The sequence below is a fragment of the Xyrauchen texanus genome, chromosome 10, assembly GCF_025860055.1.
Source record: "Xyrauchen texanus isolate HMW12.3.18 chromosome 10, RBS_HiC_50CHRs, whole genome shotgun sequence".
NCBI classification, from domain to species: Eukaryota; Metazoa; Chordata; class Actinopteri; order Cypriniformes; family Catostomidae; genus Xyrauchen; species Xyrauchen texanus.
The window spans coordinates 38,950,837-38,977,859 of NC_068285.1; the positions used below are offsets into that span (position 1 = coordinate 38,950,837).

The 27,023-nt window shown below is 41.3% G+C and overlaps 1 protein-coding gene across 1 annotated transcript in view; it reads left to right on the forward strand.

Annotated features, from left to right (window-relative positions):
* The window catches only part of rims3 (regulating synaptic membrane exocytosis 3), a 95,338-nt gene that overhangs the window by 16,695 nt on the left and 51,620 nt on the right, over nt 1–27,023 (forward strand). The window contains exon 2 of the mRNA XM_052136294.1: nt 3,720–4,003. Coding sequence (XP_051992254.1) covers nt 3,754–4,003 — 250 coding nt within the window. The 5' untranslated portion in view covers nt 3,720–3,753. The remainder of the gene's footprint in view (nt 1–3,719; nt 4,004–27,023) is intronic.

A 27,023-nucleotide genomic window follows, 5' to 3' on the forward strand; every position in this document is an offset into this window, starting at 1 on the left:
TGGAATACATAGACTATCAATTATTTGCCAACAAAAGCCTTCATCAGCCAACTAACAAAGGACAATGCATCAATTCTAACTTATGCAGTTAATTCAGGCTGAACTTCAAAGTCATTATTCATTAATCTTACAGTTCATACAAAATCTTTGTTTAACACTGTCCCTTAACACTTAATAATTTTAAATCATGACCTGCAATGCACATAAATAATGAATATTGGCATTATATTCATGCCTCCCAGTGAGTCTGGTTTCTCCCAAGGTTATTTGTGTTTCTTGACACAATCTCCTTTGGCTTGCTCAATGAGGTTATAAATACAATTATGATTTAATAATTAATTTTTATACACAATTTACAATCGTATTTAATCAAACTACACAATGATGACTCTTAGACTTTATAGATATTACAGTTTTCATTTTCTGTTAATGTATGCTTTTCTGTAAAGCTTCATTGAAATGATGTGTGTTGTGAAAAGTGCTATACGAATAAAAATTACTTGACTAAATAAATATACTCATTATGTATAGGAACAAGGCGTTCATATATGTTTCACAAAATCCTGTCCTAATTCACAGTACAGATCTCAAAATATAAATACCTAGGAATATATGCAGTAGACATGGTTTTAAAGGAATGGTCTAATGGCACTATATTCTGCTGATCAGCTCTGAAGGGCAGATGGTTCCCCTCCAGCCGTTCTGTCAGCCGTTAGTCCACCACGCCTCCTGTGAACTTGGGGGAGAGACGAGGGGAGGTGTGGGGAGAGGGAAAGGGCGAGAGGAGACACACCGAGAGAGAGAGAGAGAGAGAGAGAGAGAGAGAGAGAGAGAGAGAGAGAGAGAGAGAGAGAAGAACTTGCTCAACGGCTCCCAGATGTGCTGTAGCCCAGTCCTCAACTGCTCCTCTGCCCTCTGGCATATACCAGCTCGCTCCTCCCCTTCTTTGGCGGAGCTATGTGGACATATCTACTATGGTAAAAATGGTAAAGCAGAATCTCATGACACATTTTGACATATCGTCATACCACTCAGCCCTAGTGTGCAATGGTTTGTTTTAATGGCTAATTGTTTCTGACGATAGTGCCAAAGACGCTTACTTACATTGTCAAATCTTACATCTCTTTGCTTTCAATACAATCAGTTTAATTTTTTTCCTCAACCAGTTGACTGATTAATAACTGTAATTATATGTATCTGTTGCCAAGAAATTGACGAGGCCAATAACAATTATGATTTCAACTCTATTAACTATAATTTCATTAATAACTTGGTTACTCATGAGACTCACGCTCACCCTGAGTGTAGGGTCAAATGTAATTGGTCATGACTTGCCTCAATTACCATTCAAAATTTTAAAAACATGATGTTGGCATCTCCAGTGAGTACAGAAAAGTGTCTGGGTTTTAAACCAAGAGGAGCCCAGATGGCTGAGATTTTGTCAACGCCACCCCAAAGATGTTAAATAATAAATCGTATCTCTCCAACCCATAAAAAGAACCACAAAGAGATAATGTTTTGAGCACAGACCTAAATGAAGACATCCTTGTATGGAGAAGTGGGTTAACAGGCAGTGATGGATGGGCTACCCCATTTTCTCCAATGACTAATGACGACCACCTCAATTCTCTGAGATTTAAGCTACTCTATGGTGGAGAAAATGATTGAGCATTCCTGGGTAGGTCATGTTGGAGTTTGCTTTACTGGTGAACCATTTCTGAATCTTCTACAAAACCCTGGTTCTGCTCAAGTCAACAAAATTGTGGAAACACTTCCGAAAGGACAAGCTTATACCAGCTCAAATTTCCATAATGGTCCATTAATGGTTAATTGTGCTGGATTGGTTATGCTCTAGCTAGTGGACCAAACAGCCATTCTGTTAACCAGCAACACTTAGCTGGTGAAGATGTTGAACCAGCATGGTCTTTCCAGATCAAGTTAAAGCTGTTTAACCAAGGAGGTTATGGTGGTTAACCCACGGCAGTCTGATGGGGTCACCAGCACAATAGTATCCCATGTTGGGGAGTCATCATAGTCTCGCTTGGTATGTGAAAGTTGATCCAAAAGGTAGACAACAAAATTATGCTGCCATCTAAAATATTTTCTATTGATCAAATTCTAAGACAGCATCCAGTGTTAATTGTAAACACAGTTTTTTTAGACATACATTTTGTGTTTTGATTAAAATGTCCATTACATTTTGTCAATTGCATTTAATTTTAGTTGACAAAAACAGCATTTTTGTTGATAATAATCCCCAAAATTACTATTTTTTTTTTTTTTTTTTATCAAATTGTAACCAAATCTTCAAATATTTTGAAAAATGTATTAACTACTTTATATTTATAAACTACAATTATTTGAACATTGATTTGAGTATTTCTGTAACTGCTGAATATTTCACACATGGGATTTTCACACACAACAGAGAATTGACAGAAAGTCCACGGTAACTCTGATAACTCCTCTGTACAATTGTAGTGTGCAGAATAGTATCTCAGAATGCACAACATGTCGAACCTTGAGGCGGATAGGCTACAACAGCAGAAGACCATGTCTGGTTTTACTACACTGGTGCATTTCAGCCCATTGTCATCCACTCGTCTCTCCCACCTATCCAGAACTCACGTACTCGACCTAAATCAAACTGATTACTGTGATAAAGACTTACTGTGCTTTCTGTTCATTTCATTTTCATTTCAAAGCAGTGTTACTGCAAATCCAGCTCTAAATTATGATTATTATCACTCAGGGAGGCAGGCTGGTTCATTTCCAAGAGGGATGATTGTCGCGGACTGAGAAACACTTGAGTTGATATGAGAAAACACACATCAGAGTGCATTAAGAGTGAAGAGGAGGGGGAAGGAGAGCGCTAATGTAGGAAACAAACATGCAGAAACTGCTCACAAAGAGAGATGAAGATAACAGATGGACTTCACTTTTTTCTTTCACTGCTTTAATTCAGCAAGTAACTAAATTTGAGCATCAAACCCTTGTTGCATTGTGGGAAAAATACATCTGAGATGTTTATCAGAAGAAGCCTGATTTTGTTTGTCAGCTCACTCACACACTTTCAGATGTCATCCCAGTCCGTCTTGTAAATAATTGAGCAGGCCAGCGTCACTCTGTGCCTGTGTGCTAGAACATTTCATACTGATAAAAGCTGAGCCAAGCCTGCTGAGGAAATATGTGTGACAAATCACGATTTCTGCTCTTGAAAATGCATTTCTCAGTGTGTGATTTAATTTGGCTTATATTATATTTTATGTTTAAGAACATACATGTATTAAACTTCCATAAGTTTTCATTTTAACCAAACAGCTTAAATAACAAAACACTGTTTGCACAGTTTTTCCACTAAATAAAGACGAGGAAGAATTATTTAGAATCATTTTTATTTATAAGCACCAAATTAAAATCATCATGATTTCATTTTCATTCAATTTCTATATGCAACAAACAAAAATAATGAATACATTGTAAATAGTTAATATATCACCCAGACCTAAATGCTGCCATGTTATGTTACAGAGACAATCCCCCTGCATGGTTGCAAGTCAAAGATCTTGCAGGACTTGAACTTGTATCTTTTTAGTTATCAGCCCAGCGCTAGGCCTTAACCGCCCCAATGCAGAACACGTTTTAAGAAAACATTGTTTCTTATTTGAATTATTCCTCATGTATCAACCTGTGATTTTTCTCCTGCTATCTTCCTCCAGCCTCAGCCCTGTGCCCAGAGGCTCGTTTAGAATCATGATGCTCAGCAGCTCAGTGGATGTACCCAGCCCAGGGGGTATGAGCGCAGTGGCAGCCAGGAATGTGGTGCGCAGTTCCAGCATCAGTGGGGCCATGTACAGTTTGCAGAAGAGCCCCAGCAGCACAGGACCCGATGCCACAGGCCTGGTAGGAAACAAGAAGCGTCGCTCCAGTCTGGGAGCCAAGATGGTGGCTATTGTGGGGCTGTCACAGTGGAGCAAGAGCACTCTGCAGCTCAACCAGCAAGGTTTGAATATTCCTGTCTGGTTACTCTCTCTACCTCACACACAGTGGCCCCAGAAAGTATATGGACACTAACTTTGAAGAGCCCATATTATGCATATATTATACATATTTTGGGGGTCTACTAGAATAGGTTTACATGCTTTAATGTTCAATAAACAATTTTTTCTCATACTGTACATTGCTGCAGCACCTCTTTTCACCCTCTGTCAGAAACGCTCTGTTGTAGCTCATGTCACTTTGAAACCCCCCTTTCCGAAAAGCCCAGTCTGCTCTCATTGGTCAGCTGGCCCAGTCTATTGTGATTGGTCAACCACTTGGAGTGTGTGTCGGAAATGTAACGGCCCTTATCATAACCGAGTTTCAGCTCCAGAATCTTCCTGGGCAGTGCGTTCCTGAGGTGGGCATTATGCCAATGTGTTATATAGTGGCGTAGCTATTTCACAGAAGTAATGGCAGGACTGCAAACCAGGTGTTTCGTGTAGTTCAGGAGCAGTGCTTTCTGTAGGACCGAGTACCTCCCTTTGGCGTGGATTTTGTGCTTTGTAACTTTGCAGACATTTACATGGACAAAAAGCATAATAGGGCCTCTTTAAGCATCCATAAGAGGCCACTGTATATTCTTATTGTTTCCTTTGCCTCTGTTCACCTTCACTGTCGCAGCATGAACAATTTCACAGCTTAGTTTGTCATTTCTGCATGCTATGTAGTTTTTCTACTTCACTTCCTTTCTTTTCATTTTGCTTTCTTTCACCTCCTCTCAACTTTCTATTTTGCTAGTTTTGTAATATCCCTTATTGACTTTCCTATTTCACATTAACCCACTTTCGCAAGGTTACAAGTCCTGTCAATCTCACAGCCCTTATTGCAGTATCCATCCTCCTGTCAAGCCCTCCCTTTTCTCCTCTTCTCAATGCTGGTTCTGGTCGCCATGACTTCACGTGCTCCTGATCAATTTGATCTCGCAAAGCACAAGTGTTTTTTTTTGTTCTCTGTAAGAGCCAAGATAGAGAGAGAGAGAGAGAGAAACAGAGCGTGTGCGATCACCTGTTGCCACACCCAATCAGAGATGCTTACAGCTTTCTGAAGGTCAGCTTTCTCAGTGGAATATAGACGTCTAAGCAGGGTATTCCTCTCTATTTCAGGGTAGCCGGTGCGCAAATGTCATTCACTATAGAAACAGCGATGTCCTCCGCCATTTTAAACAGTATGTATCCAATGTGGAAACTCACAGAGCGCTGTTCTATGTAAATGTAAAGGAGTTCAATGGAAAGGAGGAGGCGATAACCAGCTTGGCAATATAAATAATATTTTAATGATAAACTTAAACAAAAGACAAACACACACACGACGGACATGTCCGTAAACGATCTCTCTCTCGTAGCACCATCCTCCGCAGTCGGCCTTTTTCCCTCTCGGAGGCTTGATTAACCTGATAAGGGACCGGGTGTGTATAATCACGACCTGGCCCCGCCCTCTGCACTGCCACAGTAAACAATGGCAGTGGTTCACTTTACCTCACCAACTGGCTCATATTACACACAAAAATTATCTTTTGCCACCACCTGCTGGCTAACATATGTCATTTCATAAATAAAGACTGCTCTTACACCTTAGTTTAGAACAGCACGAACACAAGCAGAGCGATACACACAGTGAAGCGTCTGAGTGCCAATGCTGTCACACCATCAGGGCTCGTCCAATCAGATTCGAGGACCAGAACTAACTGTGGTATATATATATATATATATATATATATATATATATATATATATATATATATATATATATATTTTATATTTTTTATATTTAAAGATAACTATGTATAATTATTTCATCATTATATATCGAATTATTGTTATATGAGGGGCTTTCTCAGCAAATATTTGCATATGCCATTAAATGTGATTAATCGCGATTAATCGCGACCATGTAATTAATTCGATTACAATTTTAACCGATTGGCAGCCCTAATTATATATATATATATATATATATATATATATATATATATATATATAATTTTTAAAAATTTTTTATGGAAGATCAGATACATAAAGCGATAAAGCGACAAGTGATAAATCCTGTCTCATTCACCTTAATCTGAATTTTTGTCTTAACCAGCTGTGACAAGACAGTATGCTGGTTGTTTGCTCTCTATTTCAATTTGTTGTGCTGGGTAGTCCCGCCCACTGTCAGTTCTTTTTGGTTCAAAATCCTACATTAAGTGATGATGGAGATGGATCTCCGAAGGAGATCACAATCACCGATTTAGATGCTGTTCAGGCCAGGGTTATTATAGTTTTAGATTTTTTATGTATTTTTTTATTTTATTTTATATGCAATTTGTGATTCCAGTTTAGTTTAGTTTTCATTGGTTTTAAGAATCTAGTTTAAATAGTTTTCATTTTCTCAGTGTTTTCTAGTTTCAGTTAAGTTTTAGTTATTAATGGCTAGTGAAGCTAGTGTTTACTAGTATCATTTAAATGTATTAAAGGTCATTGAATGTTTTCATGGCAGTCTTGTGTTACCTCGATCTAGAGGCATTCTCATGTTTAAATAAGGTTGATTGTAAATGTTTCAAAGTTTATAATATATTGTAATAGTATCATAAGCTGAAATGAAAATTAATTTGAGGTGATTTTTATATTTTAGTTAGTTTTGGAGTCATGAAAAAGTATTTTTGTTTAGTTTCAGTTTTTGTTTCAAATCATGTCAGTTTTTATTTTTAATTCAGTTAACGAAAAATGTTTCTTTTAGTTTTCACATGATAATTACCCTGGTTCAGACCCAACACAGTCATGCTTTAAAAAAGCAAGATGCAGTACAACAAATACAACAGAACGCAGATGTCTTGAGATGCTTTTTTAACAGTTTAAGTTATTTTTATCCTGACACGTTGTCTGAAAGATGTAGTGCTCCTACATAAGTTGCTGAAAAAAGCGAGATGTGGTGCAGCAATTGCCAAAGATGCCCATCAAGCGCATGTTTAGATAGAATGACAATTAAAAAACAGTGTGGACAGTTGCAAAAACACTTTCAGTGTGAACAGCCACTAAAAATGGTAGAGGGGTGACAGACTTAACTGCTGCTGCCAACTTTTCTCTCTGATTCCCTGTCATGGATTGCTAAAATAAGAACAAGCGCAACATTCAATCGATTTGTATGGGCTCTTTTTACTTGGGCCAGCAAGCAACTGATCTCACAGTAAAATCAGAAACAGTAGTTCCCCTTCTGTCGCTCTCTCCACGTTGTCTCAGAGAAGCGACACTAGGGGTCTCTCTTGAGCGCCGATATTCACCTCTGAACTATGAAAAAAGGCCAATGAGAGTTGGCAACCAGTATTTGCATGTCCCGCCCCCCGGACATACGGGTATTTAAGCGGCGCAAATACGGGAGTTCATTCAGAAAATTTCTTCGGAGCCGATGGTCGTGTCTGCAACTGCTGCATACTACACACCGAGTTCCTGTCATCCCTCTGCTGCATAACTGTTGGATTCCACGGCGCACAACAGCGGCTTTCTCCTGTTTGCACGGCTGTGCATTCCTGCCCCTGGGCGCATCGACAGTGCAGATTTAAAAACTCTCACAAGTTTTTTCCCTAAAAGAGTGATTTTATTTAAAAGAGTAATTTCCTCTAAAAGAGCAAAACACAGCGGCGTTGAACGTCCTTTTAAGGACGCGTCTTTATAAAGATGCCCTTCCGCCCCTGTGTTGTTTCTGGATGCGGTAGAGTGCTCTCCGCTTCCGACGGCCACAGGCGCTGTCTCGTGTGTCTGGGTAGCGATCACACCGAGGCTGCGTTTGTGGATGGTTCATGTTCTCACTGCGAGAACATGACCATGACAACGTTGCGGTCGCGGCTTGCTTACAACCGTGAGCAAGCCACTCCAGCCGCCCCCCGTATTGCTCCTTCTTCCCACGGGATTGAGGACGATGCGGCTGGTGATGGAGGCGATTTGGGGATGGCTGCGGGTGCAGCTCCGCCGGGTACGCCCCCTCGGACCACCCGCGCCCCAGCACACTCGTTGATTCCCGTCCGTGCTCGAGGCGGCAGCGACTCGCCTCACAGCCAGTCAGCCGACCCTCTTGCGATGGAAGCCGATGAGCTCGCCGCGACATCGGAGGGTGCGGCATCTGATGCAGAGGACTCCCCTGGGCTGCCGCCTTCGGGCTTGCACGCCCAGGCTGAGGCTGACGCACAGATGTCCGACATGCTTTCCCAGGTAGCCAACAGCGTGGGCTTGGATTGGAACCCTCCATCCTCCCCACAGCCACCACGGCTGGATGACTGGGTCCTGGGGTCTGCGCGCCGTTCACAGCCTCGCCCCCCCGGTTCCGTTTTTCCCGGAAGTGCATGACGAGCTGACGTCTTCGTGGAGAGCACCCCTCTCCACTCGTCACACCGCCACAGGCTCGTCCGCCCTCGCCACCCTTGACGGCGGAGCGCGCCACGGGTACGCGGCGATTCCCCAGGTGGATAGGGCGGTTGCGATCCATCTATGCCCCGGTACCCCTACCACCTGGCGAGGTCGCCCCGTACTCCCTTCCCGGACATGTAGAGCAACCTCCTCGCTGACAGCGAAGGCCTACAGCGCCACCGGACGCGCCGCTTCCGCCCTGCATGCCATGGCTCTCCTGCAGGTCCACCAAGCCAAGGCACTTCGCAACATGCACGGGGGTGGCCCTGATCCCGACACGCTGCAGGAACTGCGCTCAGCGACCGACCACGCCCTGACAGCGACGAAGGTCACAGCGCAAGCGCTCGGGCAGGCGATGGCCACGCTAGTGGTCCAGGAACGTCAACTGTGGCTGAACATGGTCGAGATGCGTGAAGCCGACAAGACTCGCTTCCTCAACGCCCCTGTCTCCCAGTTCGGCCTCTTCGGCGACACCGTCGAGGACTTTGCCCAGCAGTTCTCCACGGTAAAGAAGCAGACGGAGGCCATCTCTCACATCATGCCTCGCCGCAAGCCTGCCGCCACGGCCCATGCCCCGTCTGCTCACCGAGGGCGTCCTCCCGCGGCCAGAAGACAAGCTCCTGCTCCGCCTCAACCCGGGCCCAGCTCTCAGCCCCAGCGTCGAGCAAACCGCGGGAAGCGCACGCCCCCTGTCTCACGGACCCCCTCGAGACCCGGAAGGCTCCCAGGCGCTCCTGAGACAACGCACCCAGAGTCCAAGAAGTTAGCTCCGGAGGTGGTAAGACCGCTCCTTCCCCCGGTGGAGGGCCGTGAGGAGAATCCTTTGTTTTTTCATTTGCCGCACCCCTTAACGGGGGCTGCGGTACCCAAATTCTCAATAAAAGAGCTATTTCCTTTGTCTCTGGGGCATATGGCCCGCAAATGCTGTTCTCACGGCACTCTGCTTTCAGGCCTCAACAGTCCCGGCTCCATGGACGCGGTGTCCCCGCCTTCAGCCCCACGACTGTTCCCCGGCCGGCCGGTTCAGACGAGTCCAGATGACGCCAGCATCAGACCTCCTCCTCAGTCACGAACCCGCCCCCTGCCGGGTGCGCGGAGCAAGGTAAGTGCTTTGAGTTTATTCTCAGCACCAGAGCCTCGGGACGCCACGTTGCCTCCCGACGCCACGTTACCTGTTCCGCACCGCTGCGAAGCCCCGCCGGGTACGTCAAAAAAACCCGTCCCTTTGGTGCCCTTAGCACGGAGTTTAGAGGCCTGGCTTTCACTGCCCAACCCGTCACGCTGGCTGCACCGGACCATTCGACTCGGCTACGCAATTCAGTTTGCCAGGTCTCCGCCCCCCTTCGTGGGCGTACATTTTTCCGCAGTACACGGCCAACATGCCCATTCCCTGCGTGAACAAATTGCCTCCCTTCTATTAAAGGACGCGATAGAGCCTGTCCCTCCAACCGAAATGAGGAAGGGTTTCTACAGCCCTTACTTTGTTGTACCCAAGAAAGGCGGCGGCTTACGACCGATCTTGGACCTTTGAGTTTTCAATCGGACCTTGTCCAAACTCCCGTTCAAAATGCTCACCCAGAAACAAATTCTATCTGGCGTCCGGCATCTAGATTGGTTCGCAGTGGTAGACCTGAAGGATGCGTACTTCCACATCTCAATTTGCCCTCGACATCGACCCTTCCTACAGTTTGCGTTCGACTGTCAGGCGTATCAGTACAAAGTCCTCCCCTTCGGCCTGTCTCTGTCCCCTCGCGTCTTCACGAAAGTCGCAGAGGCAGCTCTTGCCCCGCTCCGAGTAGCCGGCATATGCATACTCAATTACCTCGACGACTGGCTCATACTGGCTCACTCTCGAGAGTTACTATGCGCACACAGAGACCAGGTGCTCAGGCACCTCAGCCGTTTGGGGCTTCAGGTCAACTGGGAAAAGAGCAAGCTCTCCCCGGTCCAGAGCATCTCTTTTCTCGGTCTGGAGTTAGACTCAGTCTCAATGACAGCACGTCTCTCCAACGAGCGTGCTCAGTCAGTGCTGAAATGCCTCGCTTCCTTCAAGCCAGGCGCCGTGGTCCCGCTAAAACGTTTCCAACAGCTCCTGGGGCATATGGCATCCTCCGCGGCGGCCAAAATTGGGTTGGGGCGCCGTGTGCAATGGGCGCGCAGCCGCAGGCCGGTGGAACCGAGGCCCGCTGCGCTGGCACATCAACTGCCTAGAGCTGCTGGCTGTTTTTCTGGCTCTGCAGAAGTTTCTTCCGTTAATTCGGCACAAACACGTCTTAGTCAGACAGACAGCACCACGGTCATAGCCTACATAAACCGCCAAGGCGGAGTACGCTCCCTCAACATGTCACAGCTCGCCCGTCATCTCCTCCTATGGAGTCAGCAGCGACTGGAGTCACTACGCGCCACTCACATCCCCGGCAACCTCAATGTGATGGCAGACGCGCTGTCAAGACAAAGCTTGCCTGGCGGAGAGTGGAGACTCCACCCCCAGTCGGTCCAGCTGATTTGGGACTGGTTCGGCAAGGCCCAGGTAGACCTGTTTGCCTCCTAAGAAACCTCCCAATGCCCGCTCTGGTATGCCTGGACAGAGGCTCCCCTCGGGGCAGATGCGCTGGCACACAGCTGGCCCACGGGGCTGCGCAAGTACGCATTTCCCCCAGTGAGCCTTCTTGCACAGGTGCTATGCAAGGTCAGGGAGGACGAGGAGCAAGTCACTCTGGTAGCCCCCTACTGGCCTACCCGGACTTGGTTTTCAGACCTCACACTCCTCACGACAGCCCCTCCCTGGTGAATTCCCCTGAGGAAGGACCTTCTTTCTCAGGGACGGGGCACGCTCTGGCACCCGCACCCAGACCTCTGGAACCTCCACGTCTGGCCCCTGGACGGGATGCGTAAGATCTAACCGGTCTACCATCTGCCGTCGTAGATATAATCAATCAAGCCAGAGCCCCCTCTACCAGGCATCTTTACGCCCTAAAGTGGCGTCTGTCACTGTCTGGCACCTTGTTCCCCCCTCCAGGGTAACGATAAGGAATCCTGATGGCTTAAATGGGGCATTGGGGAAGGGTACGTGCAGCCTGATACAGTTGGTCGTCCTGCACGTAAGAATACCTGCTCGCTCCTGTATCAGCAGTTCACGTACACGGCTCAGCGCGTGGCGCTTTTATAAGTGGACCCCTAGTGTCGCTTCTCTGACACAATGTGGAGAGAGCGACAGAAGGGGAACATCTAGGTTACGTATGTAACCTCCGTTCCCTGATGGAGGGAACGAGACGTTGTGTCTCCCCTGCCACGTCGCTAAGCCGGACCATTTCCGGCTCCTCAGAAAAATCCTGAATGAACTCCCGTATTTGCGCCGATTAAATACCCGTATGTCTGGGGGCGGGACATGCAAATACTGGTTGCCAACTCTCATTGGCCTTTTTTCATAGTTCAGAGGTGAATATCAGCGCTCAAGAGAGACCCCTAGTGTCGCTTCTCTGACACAACGTCTCGTTCCCTCCATCAGGGAACGGAGGTTACGTACGTAACCTAGACGGTTGACTTTTCTTCAGCTAAAATAGCCTGTGTGAACCAAAATGCAAAACACTGGCCCCAGTGGCCAAAGAGATAATTGTTGTTGGGTATATGGGCATGTGTGGGTGCCATTTTCTGGGTGAAATATCCAGAGAGGGGCACCAAAGCGAGTTGTTTTCAGCTGTATTGGCTGTAATAAAGTGAAGAGGAATGCATATTTTATAAACTGTACTCCCGAACCCAAACCACAAACCTAAACCTAACCATCAGTGGAGTAAAAAGTTTAATGTAAGAGGTATAAATGCAACCTCCGAATTGTGCTCGTTATTGATTATTCGATTGCGATAACTTTCCGGCTGAACATGTGATCTGAACCAAGCAACATCCACATTTTCTTCAGGAAATGTAGAAATCTAGTCATCAATTCATGTCTTAATAGGTGCTGGTATACTGGGAAAGCCTTTCATTTGCTTCATCTTGACTGATCTTTGTGTTTATTTGTGGCCGCAAGATAAAAAGGCTGCGTGTTACTCAAGCAAGCATGTGGCGAGAGTGCCCTGCTCTTAGTCAAGCGATGGAACAAGCTAACCTTCCCTTCACCCTGTATGACTCACGGATCAGTGGAAGTGTGGCTTAGTAATAGAACATAAACTCGGCTTCTCCCAGGAATAAACCTACATTTAAATTCCATTAGTTCACATTTAGGTGGTGTGAGAGAGAGAGTCTTGCTGTGAATTTATTATTTTTTATGCAGTTAATTTTTATACCTTTATTGTCGAAAATGTTCTTTAAATTTAGTCCATATTTTTTATATGTCACATTCATTCATTTTAGTCCATTATTGACAGAAATGGCATACACTGTATTTGAAGTCGATATAAATACATCATAGTTGACTATAAAGTGCCAAGTCACACAAATGTGTATCGAACTTTTGAACAAAAAGGTTTTAGTTTTTAGTTTTAACATGTATCAAACATATAAAAGATTTATCACAAATGATATACAAAATACAACATGTGAAAACCGTCTTTGTTCTGAAAACCTGAGCTCCTCAAATAATAGCATGCAGTGAGTATACTGAAGTATGACCTACTTCATAGAACTTACTGTGTTGTGAATAATTCATGCTTTAGAGGCAGTTTAGGATATTGCATTATGTATAGTTCAATCTCATGGTGTATTCACAATGAAAGTTACACATTCTGTCTAGTGTGTAACTTAAAGTTCACCTGCGCATTCGCTTCATTGTCTGTGCAAATTTCAATTGTAATATAATGTTTATATTCTGGATAATGCTGATTCATTTTATATAGGATGTGTTTGAGTGAGCTAATCCTTTAATTATTGTCATGTTGCATCTCTTCTACTTTTGCCTTCATTGTCGTTGACGTTGGCAAAATAAAACCATTAGCCAACAAATTAATTTTTCATCAGTCATTTTGTAGATGAGATTAACACTGTTACAATCTATGGAAGTTTCTGTTGCGTGCAGTCCACCGTTTTTCTCTTCCTCTGTTGTATTCTGTTTTATTTTTACTCTCCTCCTGTGTAATTGTGCTCCTGTGGGGTAATTACAGACTCTGTGTTCAGGGGGAAGAATCATGGATCTCTTTCCCTCTTTCTCTTTCTTTATCGTAAGGGTCAACAGGAGCCTGCATGTGCTAACACAGTCAAACACTGCAGTGTGGCCATGTGAGGGGTCTTTGCAAAAGCCAACAAACCTGTCAGACAAATCAAGCCTGTGGTTTGTAATTATTCTTAGGTTGGTAGTCCATGTACTGCAAATAGTGCTAATTGTCTAATTTATGTATATCTAACTGTATATTGCTGTTTTTCAGTGTTCAATTCGGCTCATGTTTTTACTGTGAACCGCTCTGTACAATTGTGGTGAGAAGAATATCATCTCTGAATGATATTCTGAGATGGGGGTTGGTGCTGTTTTGGGGCACGAGGGAGACCTACACAATATTAGACAGGTGGTTTTAATGTTTTGGCTGATCGGTATATTCTCAATTGATTAGAAATATTTTTCTAAACTAAGTCTAACAAATAAATAAATTATTAAATAACACAGCCATAAAAACAGATTTCAATTTGAATATATAATTAATATACTGTATAATACAGACTTTTGACCTATAGCCACACTATTAATAGTGTGCTAATAATACAACTATCAGAAAATGCATAGCCCATTAATTAAGTCTTTGGGGGTAAATTAGAGCTTCTGCATTATGGGAACTGAAGTTTTATTCCACCGTGGTCCATAAAATTAAAGTTAATTTATAAAATATTTCTTAAAATGAACAGATTTCAAATTTTTCTTTGTGTTATATGAAGTTCACGTTAAAACTTGGAACTTGGAAGCTTTTTACAAGGCCATCACCATTTCTTTTTGGTTTAAATCAAATGCCTTATATGTATAGATTTTACTGTTATAGCCTGGACCTAGACCTAGATTTTAAACATTAAACTAAAAAAATATATTTAAAAATTACAAATTATAATAATTACAGATAATCGTGGGGAAATTCTTTCTTAAAATTAAAAAAAAAATGACAGCAGTCCCACAGTTGTAGCATCATTTCAACTACACCAAACCATTTTGCCCATTATACAGTTTTTCAAAACTTAGTGTACTTGTTAAGTCAACATAAGAGTCAGCGTAGAGCATGACATATGAGATGAAATATGAGACAAGTTTGAAGAGCACACAATTTTCAATCAAGTTGCAATTTGGCCAAATCAGGCAAAAATGTTGTTTAATTAATTAAATGTTAATTAGTTATTTAACTGTATGTATTTAGGATACATAAAATGTTAGCTATGAAATTAGCCTTAGCAAGACAAAGGAGTGGGCCATTTCATTTCAAAAACATTAATGATGTCATTTCCATCAGCGTCATTTCCAGCACAGGATTCTATTAAACACAATACAGAATTTCTGATGTGCTGGTAATAACATTGTGCTGGGAATTTTCATAACTTTTGGAAAAAAGTCAAAAAGACAAAAAGGACATAAATCTCTGATGCATGTACATACACTGTTGGACAATCGTGTGATAGTGTGAAACATGTTTTAACGAGACTTTACTTTCTAGAAGATCACTGTTAAAAGTGCCAGAAGTTAAAGAAACCCCTGTAGATGTATTCAAATTTAGGTGGCATTTCAGAAATATTATAAATATCATGTTTTATTCCATATGTTGTGTGGTTACATGTCAATTACATACAAGTCATTCATACTGAAAAATGCTGGTATTGTTTAAAAATAAAGTAGCAGCATTTATATGAATATCTTTATTTTGTATTCTACTTCCTTTTATTGAAATTTGAAATAAAATTATGCATCCTGTTTGCTAACTCATTTCAAATTCAACTTTACACCAGCATAAAAATTGAATTGAAAATGCATTGTTAATTCAATTGCGAATGCTGCAAAACCCTGAACTCTTGATCTCTGATCTTTCTCCCTCTCTTTCTCTGTCTCAGTAGCCTACAGTATGTCGATGCCAAGTGTGCTCTCTATAAAGCATGCCCTTTTCAGTGTGCTGTTGTGTCTCTGGCTCTCCCAGCTGGGCTGATGAGACTGAGGAGCTGGCTGGGTTTGTTTTGGGGGGAGCTGTTTAGGTCCATGGTTCAGCTGTCTGCCCTTGTCCTGGATAACTGCTTTACTTTGCCACTTTTCCACTTCCACTCACCCTGGATCCCAGCCAAGAAATTGAATCCAATACTGAGGTCCAAGTCTTATTCTGCTCTGAATCAGTGGTGTGGCAAATACGAGTGCAGTTGTTTTTATTATGTTATGAGTTCAGGGTGAGAAATTAAGTGATGACAGACAGTTGTATAGTGTCACTGACTGACAAGACTGATAAACACCTTAGTCCTTGATTCATGTGTAAATTCTTTACTTTTTTTATTTATATGTAAGTACAGGCCATTGCCCTGAGCTTTGAATGTGGCTTACTTTGTTAGCTGGATATGTTTCAGGATAACTTTCAAAACAAGTGTAGATGGCTGATCACCTTTTAGAAGTCTCTAAAAGCTTTTAAATCATCAAAATTAATCCTTCTGATAGGGTAGGACTAGTCCATGTCTCAGACTGCATGTTCATGGGCTGCCAACATATCGTTCTGTAACAGTCTAATGCATAGGCTATTGAATACACTATTGGCAATCAAAAGATCCAGTCATATTCCATGACTGCTACACAACTTCTGGGAGTCAGGGTGCACAGGTTTTTACCAGTCCACTGGGAAACAAAATTGTATTTAAAAAGACCAGGTTGTCTGCATGCAAACTGCTCACACTGTGAATTATGCAACTGTAGGTTGAAAGTTCTGCTGCTGAAATTGGTCTGAGCTTACTGACATTTTAATCGCTGCTCCCTGGTGGCCGATGCTGGAAGTGTTGTTGAACATATGGGCATGCGTGAGCTACAGTTTCCATGTGAAATGTCCACAAAGGAGCATCAAAAATGTTACACGTTGGTCATTAAAATCTCTTTCTCTATGGGCAATTCTTGGAAAGATTAAGCTTCAAAATGGACCAATTTATATACCAATAGAGCATAAAAGTCTGGATCTGAAAGTAAAAATCCCATTCATTGTCTATGGGTGAATAGATTTTTAAGATAACTTATACCTTAAAAGACATGCCTGTTAATTTATATGATTCTGCTGAAGCCATCAGTCTGTGTTATTTCGACTTCAGTTAAAAAAAAGTGTTTAATAGCACAAATCCTGGTGATGAACTACACTGCCTGTGAATCCTAAAGAGAAACAATCCACCAATCAGAGAATTGCAGCCAACAAATCACACCACAAGAGCTCTGGAGTGACTGCCCACACCCACGACACAATGTGAATAACACAGTTTAGTCAGTCTCCCTACACTCTCAAACATCTTAAATATTTGTATATATCTGAATATTTTGCAATAAATTTAAAATAGATTTTTCTATACTTACAATCAACTTTAAATCAACAGTTTTATATTTTTCCATAGTTTTTCATTTGATTACCTCATTTGCAATGCTTGTACTTCGGTACAAATTCTTGTACCTTTGTCTTTTTGTCTGAATGTGTTTTCTGTTTCAAATAAAAAATGTGTATGTTATGATTAATCTCGGAGCTGGTTGGTTCATGGCTTAGAACTCTTTATGAAGGATTTTATGAAAATCTTATGGAAAAATGTATGGGAAAAATACTTTCAGAATCAAGATGTCTGAAAAAGTGGGCAGGCACTGTTGTAGTTTATGTCAAAATCTGGCTATATTGGGGGGGCCTGGGTAGCTCATTGGTAAAGACGCTGGCTACAACCCCTGGAGTTCGCTAGTTCGAAGCAGTAGTGCTGAGTGAGTCCAGCCGGGTCTCCAAAGCAACCAAATTTGCCCGGTTGCTAGGGAGGGTAGAGTCACATGGGGTAACCTCCTCGTGGTCACTATAATGTGGTTTGCGCTCGGTGGGGTGCATGTTGAGTTCACTGTGGATGCCGCAGAAGTCTCCACATTCGCTATACCTCCATGGTAACGCGCTCAACAAGCCATGTGATAAGATGCATGGGTTGACGGTCTCAGACGTGGTGGCAACTGAGTTTCGTCCTCTGCCACCCGGATTGAGGCGAGTCACTACGCCACCACAAGGACTTAGAGCACATTGGGAATTGGGTATTCCAAATTGGGAGAAAAATAAACTAATAATAAAAAACAAGTCTGGCTATATGAGCTTATGGGAAGATTTGAAATGCAACCAAGAAGGTTAAATAATTTCTATCTGACATGTATTTGCAAATGATGCACTTTCACCATATGGTTTAGTTGCTGCCATGGTACACCATGGCACTTTCACATTACTGGCAGATGAGTATCGCTGGCACCCTCTCCATCTCCATGGCGACAGTAAGGCGGCTTCACGGGACTTCTCTGAACCTCGGTTTTTATTAAAACACAGCTGACAACACTTCTTTAAAAATGAACTGTCAATCTTTTCTCTGCGGGTCCTCTGTAGGGAAGGTCATAAAGATGTGAGTGCTGCTATATTTAGGCATCACTGAATGTGACACTGAGAAACAGAGAAAAAAATTAGGTGAGTAAATGATGCCAGAATAAAACATTTTGGGTGAACAATTCCAATCTTTTGTCTTGTTCTATTTATACCTGAAGCAACGTATGTGTTCTCTAATGTTTACTGCAAGAACGGAAACTGCAGAAAATTAGCTTGCTCTCAGGTTAGTGGTCTCATAGTTTTTAGTACATTAACAAACTGAAATGAGCAAATTTCACATGTTTTTCCATATAAATGGAGAAAGGCGTTTGTGCAATAAATCTCCCACTCTGTTTTTCTTGGTTTTACCGCCTTCGGTCAAGATGTGTCATTGAAATGAATTTGGACTGCTGCTACTTGCTCCAGTCCAGATGACGCACCAATCAATGTACTGATCACAGGACTCAAAGCAGGTGCTGTTTTCCATGTAGTATCTTACATTTCTCTGCTAATAGACATCTCTTTCACAATAAGCCCAGCAGGGTGGAACGTCACAGGGGTGAACAGCCTCTGTTCCCACCAACAGAGATGACATTAACAAAATGGCTTTAAACAGTTCTTGGACTCTCATTTATTGGCTTTATAATTTAGTTTGGGCTGCTTCCATAAACTTAATGCTAAGTGGTCTCATAACCTTTTTGCTTTCTAAAAAAAGTTTTTGAAAAAGTGTCATTCTTCTTTTCTAACTTCAATACTACTCCAGCAACAATTGGCAGTGCGAAACTGTGAAAATTATTGTTGGCTTTTGTATAACGAATTTCTTATATTCTTCATTTTGATAGTCGCTTTGGACAAAAAGTGTCAGCTAAATAATTCAATATAAATGTAAACTTAAACCTTCCCTGCTGAATTCCCATGCTGGTCTAAGCTGGTTTATTGCTGGTCTAGCTGGTGGATCATGGATTTTTTTTTTAGCACACTAAAAAATACCCTCAGAGTATTCCATACATCTTGCGATTTGTGTGATATTCCAAGTCTCCTGAGACCATACAATAGAATTGTCTGAGTAACAGATCAACATTTAAGTTGTTTTTCACAGAAAATCTCTGTTTTTCAGAAGCACATAGACCATTTTAAAGAACATTCCAACATGATCACACTATTTGGTATATTGGTTCCGGAAGTTGTCTTGTTTCCGTGAGTTCCAGTTACCCTAGGATCGACGGCCACATTATGCCGACTCACTGACAAGCCCAATCTCCTATCAGACATTTTTACCTTCCCTAGTGGTGCGACCAAATGTTTTTTGCATCAGCAGTGTGGGAGACCTGGGTTCAGATCCTGGCTTCAAACCAGAAAGTAATCGTGTTTGCATAATCAGTGATGACCGCCATTCAGAGGTTGCATTTTACCTCTAACATTACATTTTACTACTCTGTTGGTTAGGTTTAGGTTTGGAATTTGGGTTGGAGGGTTCAGTTTATAAAATATGCATTCCTCTGTATTACAGCCTGTATTGCTGAAAACAACTCACTTCTCAACTCACTTGTGGAAAATGGAATTTCACCTGGAAAATGGAGCTCAAACATGCCCATATGCCCAACAACACTTACCGTAACTTATCGAAACACTGGGGTCAGTGTTTCGAATTTCGGTGAGCACAGACCGATTAAAGCTAAAAAAGTAGTCGGCCTACTGTTTACAATTTCACTGTGAGATCAGTCTGAATTATCGTAGGTTTGGGAATTGACATCTATGTTCCTTGAACATTTCCTGTTGTCACACATTTAAAACATCCACAGGAGGTGCTTCATTCATAGTGACTCAAGTCAAGTCAAGTCATATTTATTTGTATAGCGCCTTTCACAACACACATCATTTCATAGCAGCTTTACAGAAGATCAGGCATTAACAGAAGATAAAACTGTAATATCTATAATGTCTCATATAAAGTTATTGTGTAGTTTGATAAAATACAATTGTGAATTGTGTTTAAAAATAAGTAATTAAATAATAATTGTATTTAGAACCCCAGTGAACAAGCTTGATGGTTGATGAAGATATATGTATGGGTAGAGTCTCTGGTCACTTAGTTAAGTCAGAATCTTTTTTGTGACCTAATAGATGGCTCCCATTATAATGAATGATCTTGCACAAGTCACGCACTAGCAGTGTTAACAGCTTCATTAATTATAATGGGAGTGATCAAATATTCTCAACCTATCTGCTTAGGAAATAATTGCAAATATCTAAACTGTGAGTCACTTTCATCTCTTTTGAGTAGATGCACTTAGTGTCAGCATGATAAAGGAACACATCTGGATAAGTCACTACATGTAATCGTTTGATGTCCTCAGAGAAAAGTGGTTGCCTCAAAATCTTATTTAAAGTTGGAAATTAAAATTGGAAGACAGAACACAATTCGTACAAATCACAATTCATAATTAGACTATTTTAATGATATTTTCATTATGATTTTGGTCATTTTGTTTACCTCAACAGCATTCGTCCCTGTTCACTTTCATTTTGTGGGAAAGAGCTGCATTAAAAAAGGCAAATGCTATTTGCACCCTGGTGCAAATAATGGTGTAGAGCGGAGGAGGTCAAGGCCAGGCTGCAACGACACACGCCCAGTCCCCAATCAGCCTGATGGGGAGCGTGAGGGAAAAAGGATAAAGGTTTCTCCAGACTATTCAGGGCAAATAGCTGCACTGAGTGGCAGATGCTATTTGCACCCGTGTGCAAATAGACAAATAGACACTCCGCTAAAGAAATGCTTTTTGTGTTCCACTGAAGAAAGTAATTAGGATTTGAAATGACATGAGGGTGAGTAAATGATGACAGTCTTTTTCATTTTGGGGTGAACTATCACTTTAATGTCAGCACAGTTTCATTAGTTCCAGTTGAGTAACATACATTCGTGGCAGCAGTTCCTTTTTGGAACTTGCCTTTATTCACTGCTAGTAGAAAAGAAGAGCATCTCCGACCCTGTAAGCTCTGACTCAACCATCCACAGCTCCAACCCTGCTCCTCTGGTGAGCCCTGCACTCCCAAAAACAGCTCAAGCACAGACTCAGAGGACAACACCTTTGAACCTGCTATGAATGTGCATTAAAGCTCCCTTCGCGTATACAACAGCCAACACAACAATGACACACTCAGAAATCATGCGCAAATACATACACATACAACTCGTTTAACAACTCACTTTTTGCACCCCTCTGTATACATAACACCCAGATAATGGAGCTCACACATGCCTATACGCCAAACAACACTTACTGCTTTTGCCACTAAGCGCAGTGTTCTCAATTAAATAAGCACAGGCTAATTTCAGCTGAAAAAGCAGCCAGCCTTCTGTTTCCATTTTCACTGTGAAATCAAATACGTTAGACAGAAAAGCAGGAGTTTGATTGGATGAGAAAGTGAGAACTCTGATGTTGTTGGATCTCTGATGTTATATTCAAGTTGATGAGATCTTCCTTTCTTGGGTTTGAGAGGAGAAATCTTGTTCTCTTGGCTCAGAATGTAGCCATCTAATATCTAGATTGTTTATGTATGTGTAAACAACAACTTGGACTGAAGTCACACTAAAGACAAATAAAAATTAAAATGATGCCTTTGATTTGTAGGATATTGACTTGAGACTATTTGTAGATACTTAAAGGGATAGTTCACCCAAAAATGAAAATTCTCTCATCATTTACTCACCCTCATGCTGTCCCAGATGTGTATAACTTTCTTTCTTCAGCAGGACACAACCAAAGATTTTTAGAAGAATATTTCAGTTCTGTATTTCCATAAAATGCAAGTGAATGGGGACCAGACCATTGTAGCTCCAAAAATCACACAAAGCACACTAAATGTTATCCATATGACTCCAGTGTTTAAATCCATATCTTCTTAAGCAATATACTGTAATAAGTGTGGGTGAAAAACAGAACAATATTTAAGTCCTTGTTCACTCTAAATGATCACTTTAACTTTCAGATGAGAATGTGAAAGTGGAGATTTAGAGGAAAAAAGGACTCACATTTTGATAAGTTTCTCACCCACACCTATTATATCGCTTCTGAAGATATGGATTTATACACTTGACACTTGACTTGGACTTGAATGAAACCTCAAATCATGAGGCTTATGAATAGAGGAGTGGCATGTTATTACTTTTCTAAGCCATTGATGTCTGGTAGATGATAAAAAAGGTGAAAACAATCCCCTAGATTTAAATTGAATGAGGGCTATCATAGAGACTTTGACTTTTGACCATTAAGCAACCACCTGGAACACCCTAGCAACCACCTAGCAACAGCATAGCAAAACTGAAACTCAGTAAGATTGTGATTCGATTTCTTAAGGAATCTGCAATAACGTATGAAGTCAATTCCCATTGTTTGTGTTCAATTGTTCATATAATTGCTTGTTTTTGATGTGAGTCATTCTGCTCTGTTCCCTGTTGAGTTGACTCAGGGCTCAGCACATTGTTGGAAATGTTTATAGTCTAAAGTGCTGAAATTTGCTCTTATTATGTGTCATTGTACATCCTTGACAGTGACATTTTCTTAGATGTCACCTTGATGAGTTGAATTCTCTTCGTGAGAGCCCTGTGATCAGAAAGCTGTTTTCACTGGTGTCACTGTCTGTGTCAGAATCGTTGTGATGATCTTGGAAGCTGTTCTGGAGTTTTTATTCTCCCTTACCCTCTTTTAAACCTTGATATGTTGACACAGTTCCAACAAACACACATACACTCTATACTCTCATACTCTACTGACTATTGCTTTAAAATCTGTTGTTCTCATGAGACATGCTTGTAAGTTCTAGGTGATATTTTGAATGTTCACAATATATTTGTAATGATTTTACTGATGATATAAAATTGAGCAACATTGTGAATATCTTGATGATTTTAATGCACTTTTTGATTTGGCCAGTAAGTTCCCAAAAGACCACGTCATTGGACAAGTATCCTTCCTTCACGAGTTTCCAGACTAAAAGAGGGTTAAGACAAAGGTGTTTTAATTGCATCTCTTTAACTTCAGCAGCAAAAACAGTGTTAGAATTTGATTCATTTCCGTCCATTTTAAGTAATCAATTCACAACTGAGTCAACAATTCAATGCGTCATTGATCAGAATGTTCATGCAAGTCCCCACACAGTATTTTTCATGTATTAAAATGATTCAGTAAAATATATTTAGGTAATTGCTGTTTATTACTATGTTTTAAAAGTGTCTCTCAGTGGCATAGCCAGAAACAACACTCTGGGTGTACCAAGAGAAAACTGGGTGTGCAAGAACTAAAGCACAATTAAGTTAAATGTATGAAATGACCATTAACAGCCATTACATCAATTTCTTTTTAGTTATAATGTTTTTAAGCTCAGTGTAGTTTCAATGACAAAAAAATCGAATAATTATATGGAGTAAGTAGACCTGTTGGAATGATTCATCATTATTTTCTAAAGACTAATTTGCAATTTTTTTGTGATAGAATGATGTTGCACCAGCAGAAAGGTGTGTCATGCCACCTAGTGTGCTGGCATAAAATAGCTTTTAATTGAGCGCCACCTATTGCTCGGGAGTGAATTTGCTTTTCATATAGCCTGAAAAAAAACATTTGTCCTTGGTGTGAATCTTCACTTTCTTTGGAATAACACGCACTGAAGAATCATGCACAATAAGACCAGGAATGTGTATTAGGAAGGGTATATTTTGGCCACATTGACCATGTTACTGTTAGGAATAAGGAATAGTTTTGTGCAGGCAATGAATTTAAAAATGTGCTTAGTGAAGTCTAACACAGTTAAGCGGAGTCCTGTGAATTGACTCAAGAACAATGCTACAACTGTACAAAAAAATGATCACAGTTGCTAAATTTAGCTTTCCAAGTGACAAAGATCAAGAGATCCACCAAACAGAATGAATCACTGCAAAGTAGCAGTCTGTCTGGCAGGCAGCACTGGCTCCATAAGAGTGTGATCACATTAACAGGCCACAGCCTCACGCTGACTAACACAACATGATAAGCTTAATTTTTCTCTTTAATGATGTGGAATTGAAACTATGGCTAGAAAATTGTGCAAAGCCATGAGCTTGAAAAGAAGCTAGAATATTTAAAGGGTGCTAAGAAATTGGTGTTTCTTCAACTATGGGCCCTGTGGACCTTTTTATAATTGCCTTAAAACACACTTTTTAAACGAACTAGTTTATTTATTTTGCCTGGTTTGTTGTTCAGTCATTTCTTCTGTAAAGTAGGCCTGTGTACATCACTTTGTAATACATTTGCAAAATGCCCGCCCAAGGGCTACTTTGGCCCACCCTCAAACAAATGTAATTATAGCCAAGGCCAGGTTGGGTTAGTGTTGTCGCCATGTCAAGAAGATGCTGTTTTCTTCACTGCGAAAGCAAAAACCCCTTTGTAAGGACTTCCAAAGGCAGACAAATTAAAGAATAATTGGTTCAAAATTATTTTAACCCTATTCCTCAGTACAACCACATCCAATGATGATTGTTTGTCTTTCTTACTATCATGAAAAGTGATCAAGTGTGGAGATGGATTAATTTTTACAAACGATAATTTGACATATGTAATCCATGTTAGTCCACGGCTAACTTGCTATGTAACGTTATTGTTTTGGTAAGGGTTTACTATTCAGCTGTGGGTTGGCTTTACCTAAAACTGTATAACAAAATGGTTGATCTCAAGAGTATTATATAATTATATAATTACAAGCTGTAATATTACGGCCACTTTCCACAGTAGTCCACGGCTAACTTGCTCACTAACTCTCTAATACCCTTGGTAATGTCTAACTGGGAGTAAGCCTCTGCTTTCCATTCATAGCTCTGGCGACAAAAGTTCGGCTACACCCATTCCAGCAAAAGATTACTAACTTAGATTTTTTTTTTGCTAGAAGCTTTGTTAGGTTTACAATAATCAACAACTTGTAAGAAAGCTACAAAATTAAAGCTTACCTCTGTGAAACATCCTGCTAAAGTTGTACTTGCGAAGGTGGTTCAGATCAATCGGCTTGTTCTTCCAAACATTAATTATTGGACTCGGCCCTGAACTGATATGGCAAAAACCGATGTCACTTTTACCGTAGTGTTACCATAGTTATTAGTGTTTACAGCTGGTCAGGTAGCCTGAAACTCGGTTATGTAAGGGCCGTTACATTTCCAACACAAGCTCTAAGTGGTTGACCAATCACAACAGACTGGGCCAGCTGACCAATCAGAGCAGACTGGGCTTTTCGGAAAGGGGGCTTTAAAGAGAAAGGAACTACTACAGAGTGTTTCAGTCAGAGGGTGAAAAGAGGTGCTGCAGCAATGTACAGTATGAGAATAATAATGTGTTTTTGAAAATTAAAGCATGTAGACCTATTCTAGTAGACCCCCAAAATAAAATTATGAACCTGTAAATGAGCTTAATATGGGCTCTTTAATAATTAATTACATTTATATAGTGCTTTTCTATGCCCTCATTGCATTTTACATTAATGTCCTCAATCACCTCCAGTGTGCAGCATCCACCTGGGTGATGAGATGGCAGCCATAGTGCACCAGAACGCCCACCAAACACCAGCTATTGAGAGCTGAGATAAAAATGTTTCCCCATTCTGATGGTTGATGTGAAGCTCCTGACCTGTATCCGCAAGATTTTATACACTGCACTGATGCCACACGATTGGCTGATTGGATAATCACATGGATGATTGTTGGTGCCAGATGGGCTGGTTTGAGTATTTCTGTAACTGCTGATCTCCTGGTGTGTGTGTGTGTGTGTGTGTGTGTGTGTGTGTGTTAGAGAGAGAGAGAGAGAGAGAGAGAGAGAGAGACGGAGCGTGTGTGAACACCTGTTGCCACACCCAAGCAGAGATGCTGTCAGCGTTCTGAAGGTCAGCTTTCTCAGTGGAAAAATAGCGTCCAAGCAGGGGTATTTCTCCTTAATAGATACTGTATATATAAATATATATTCATTTTATTTATTTATTTTCTTTTTTTTGTTTATGATGGATTTTCATGTTTTACTTTTGAAAGTCTAGGTCTGGGTCAAGTGTTGACCAACACCAACAAGACCAACAGTAAAATCTATACATAAAAGCATTTAAAATGTATCAAAAATAAATTACTGAAGGCATGGTAAAAGTTCCAGGTCAGTTTTAATATGACTGTTTAAAACTTCAAATATTTGTATCTATCATTTTTATTTAAAAAAAAGAAGTTTGTTTTTATAAAAATAAGACCCTGGGACAAATAAATGGCCATAATTGAACAAACAGCAAAATGTTGTTTTTGTTGAAAGCTGATGAATGACACAATACCAACAAATCACAACAGTTTTGCCTGACGACCATGTAATGTGTTTGCACTGGCATTTCGGTTTATGTTTTGTTATGGCACCCAGTTTAAAAAAACATTGTTTATTCTCACTGTGTATTCTGTAATAACAATACTTGCCAGTTTTGCTTGGTTATCTTAGTACAAGTGCAGCCTATGACTGGCGCTGTGCTGAACTGCCTGACCATATGTAGCATATGAGGCAAGAGCACTGTAATGGGGGAAAATTACAGTCTCACGCCCGTTTCACACATACTCCGTTTGCAGTGCGTATGCGGTGCGTATTTTTTTCCGTACCCATGTTAACAGGTTAGAGCTTTTACACTGCACGCGGATGCAGTCCGTCGATCCGTTCCAGTTGCGGTGCGTATACAGCAGTGCAGCGATCGTTTACGCACAGAGTCTATTTTTGCTGTGCTGCACCGCACTGAATTAAAGTGGCAGCGCATTGTTCACATTAAAATAGACATAGACTGTCAAGAAACTGTAATAATTTCATCATATACGCATAATTACAGTTAATGTGTTCTACAGTTACTAAATTACAGGACCAAGAAAAACAAAAAAGTATGATTATAGTCCCAAAAGTTGCAAAATGCCATCATATATGATTTTTTTACCCTAAAAAAAAAAAGACAGAGTGAACCCAAATGCGTCTCATTATTCTTCTCCTTAGCAACAGATATAGCGCGATAGCTTTTCTTCTGTCAACAACTCGAACTACATGTAAAACAAAGAATCACATATTTTCATACGGTT